The sequence below is a fragment of the Helobdella robusta genome, assembly GCF_000326865.2.
Source record: "Helobdella robusta unplaced genomic scaffold HELROscaffold_14, whole genome shotgun sequence".
NCBI classification, from domain to species: Eukaryota; Metazoa; Annelida; class Clitellata; order Rhynchobdellida; family Glossiphoniidae; genus Helobdella; species Helobdella robusta.
Genome location: NW_008703782.1, coordinates 3626956 through 3630180, shown reverse-complemented (window position 1 = coordinate 3630180; position 3225 = coordinate 3626956). Strand labels below are relative to the sequence as shown.

General features: G+C 30.7%; 1 protein-coding gene across 1 annotated transcript; it reads left to right on the top strand.

Moving 5' to 3' along the window:
- Positions 1-237: 237 nt before the first annotated feature.
- Positions 238-696, top strand: HELRODRAFT_74262 (hypothetical protein; the record flags this gene model as incomplete). The annotated part of the gene is made up of 1 exon (XM_009014872.1): positions 238-696. A coding segment is annotated over one exon (459 nt), but the record flags the coding sequence as incomplete, so codon positions are not given.
- Between the last annotated feature and the right edge of the window lie 2529 nt (positions 697-3225).

Genomic DNA, 3225 nt, shown 5'->3' with positions numbered 1-3225 from the left:
TATTAAAAATGAACAATGGAAATTAGATTTTATGTTTGCCATTGACATTATTGAAAAGTTAACAATAAACTGAATTGAACAATAAACTTTAAGGCAATGGTTTGTTTGCACATGACATGTATTACCATGTTAAATCATTTCAATCAAAACTTGCCCTGTTTTCTAGACAAGCAGATGAAAACAAGTTCTGTCATTTTCCATTGCTAAAACTGGAACTAATTTTTGCTGAAGTAGCAACAGAAATACAAAGAACAAATACATGATTTAGCTAGGGAATTTGAAAGAAGATTTGAAGATTTTAAAAACCTGGAGCCTTTGTTTACAATTCTCACAACACCATTTTGTATAAAAGCTGATGAAATACCTGAAGACTTGCAGTTGGAACTGCTGGACATGCAAGCAAATTGTGAACTGAAAGAAAAGTTTAAATCAGGTCTTTTGTTAGAATTTTATGGCTCTCTGTCTGATGTATCATTTCCAAATTTTAAAAGATTTGCTGCAAAAATGTTTTCAATATTTGGATCCACATATATATGCGAACAAGCATTCTCTTGTATGAAAATAAATAAATCCAAAAATAGGTCCATTATGAATGACTGCAACCTAAATGCAATAATGAAAATAGTGACAAGTGATCTGGCTCCACAATTCAAGAACATTGTTGAAAATTGTGAACAGTTCCATACTTCCCATTAATTAGAAAAACTTTTGTTAATAAAACTTATTTTTTATATCAGATTTACTGTAAAACCTGTTATATATGTAATTGACAATTTTTGCAAATAAATAAAAACGTAATTTTTGGCATAAATAATTTATTTATAGCTTTAAAAAACAAACACACACACACACACATATATATATATATATATAATGAATATATATATATATATATATATATATATAATGAATATATATATATATATATATATAATGATGCGGCCCTCCAAAAGTAAAACGTTTTTCAATGTGGCCCTTACGAAAAAAAGTTTGCCCACCCCTGCTTTAGACGAGTGAACGATGTAGAGTACATACATACAAACATATATTGATTGGCATGACATTGTAACCCTGAAGGTCATTCATCGATACTCTAATCTTTTGATCGATTATTCTTGAAACGTTTAAAAAGTAATCATCTGTGGAATGTTCCTAAGTCATTAATCATTGAGTTGTCATCATTATTGAGGAATAGTTTTACATCGTCAGCTATTTCATTCAACTTGCCAATATGAAAAATAAAAATAAATTAATTACGAACGTCTTTTCAATTGTATCTGGCTTTGTCATCATCAACAAATAGGAGTTTCAAATGTTGGTTGACGTGTTCACTACAGAAATTAAACCATTCCAAATGTTACGCAACCAAACAAGAAAGAAATTTTTTCCACAGTTTGAAAATTGTGACTCGTTTAATAACATTTAATAACGTACGTCTATTTGAAGATGTTACTTGAAAATTTTAAAATCGCGTTGATTGAAGTTGCTTTGAAATACGACATGACCAAAAGCATCCAAGCTTAACTTTCCATCACAACTCTTCTGTTCATACCAGTGCAGCCTACCTGAAAAGCAACTTGAATGTTGTCCTGTCAGTCTTTTCAGTGGAGTAATAAGCGTAATTGAGTTTTATAGTCCAAAAATGTTTTGTTCGCTGATGGTTTACCGTTCGAGTTTGGTTAGAAGTTTGGTTTAGTGGTTCATTAAATTTTTTTCAAAATAATTTCATTTTATTTAAAAAATGGCTGACAGTTGAAATGTTAATGTGAAGCACTGTTAAATAAATTTGTATCTTAACTATTTCTACAAAGACCCACACACACAGACACACACACACACGCACACACACACACGCACACACACACAGACCCAAACACACACACAAATAAACATACACACGCTGACTTAAGGTACACATTAAAATTCACCTCAAAATATTTTCACTCGTAAAAATTATCTTCATTATAATATTATATAAATTAGACAGCCAAACACTATTATTAATGAAAAATGGTATATTTTTATTAAAAAAAACAACAAATCGAAGTCTAATTTATGATTATTTTGTTGTTGTGTGTCCAGTGTTCGTTGTATCGTCAACAAATTATCGTTGGGAATTAAGTGGTGGTTGTTTGCTAAAAAAAGATAAAATAATTTGCTAAAGTTCAACATCAACAAAATTATTTTTAACCAAAACGTACAAAATTTATATATAAAATTGTTTCCAATTTAATTATTTCAAAATAAAATTCTCCATCGTAAAAACTGTTGAAAAAAATTCAATTTCTGCATAATTGGTTCGGCAGAAAAAAAAATTGAAAATGTTAGAGTGTCTTTTCCTAAATTTTATTAAACTTTCTTGTTTTTAGCACAGTAACCGCTAATCTGAATGCCCTTGAAATAATATTTCCAAATAAATGTGGTTTTAATAAAACAATAATATCTTAAAATATGCTGATAACAATCGTTTCTAATCATATGAAATCATAAACATCACTTTTCTAAGATATTTATCCCATCATCATTATAAACATCATCATCATTATCATCACATTCATCATCATCATCATTATCACCATCATCATCATCAGCGTTATTATTTTCGTCGTCGGAGTTGGATTTGTCGCGTTGTTTAGAATGATTGATGATCTGAGCAGTGATGATGATGATGACGATGATGACGACGATGACGATGATGGCGTTGATGATGATGATGATAGGATGATGATAATTACGATGATAATATTAATAGATGTTTTAATAAAAATTATAATAATAATGGTGCTAATGATGATATGATGACAGATTGAGATTCCTTTGATGATGATGAGGAGGTGAGAATGACTGCTATGATCATGATTATGACGATGACGACGATGATGATAATGACAAAGACGAAGACGATGATGATGACGATGAAGATGACGATGAAGATGAAGACGACGACGATGCTGATGATGATGGCGACGATGATGATGATGGTGGTGGTGGTGATAATGATGATGAGAGAGTGGTTGCATGTACTATAATTGCAACAGCAGCAACATGACGACAGAGATTGATTGAATTAATGCTGACAAAATGATGAAGATGATGACGATTAAGATGATGATGATAGTGATGATGATGATGATGTCTTGAGAATAATGACGGAAACGTTGATACGTTGCTAACAATTTAATTGGCATGCGATGATTGAATGTGTCGGGACAAGAATATCATTTC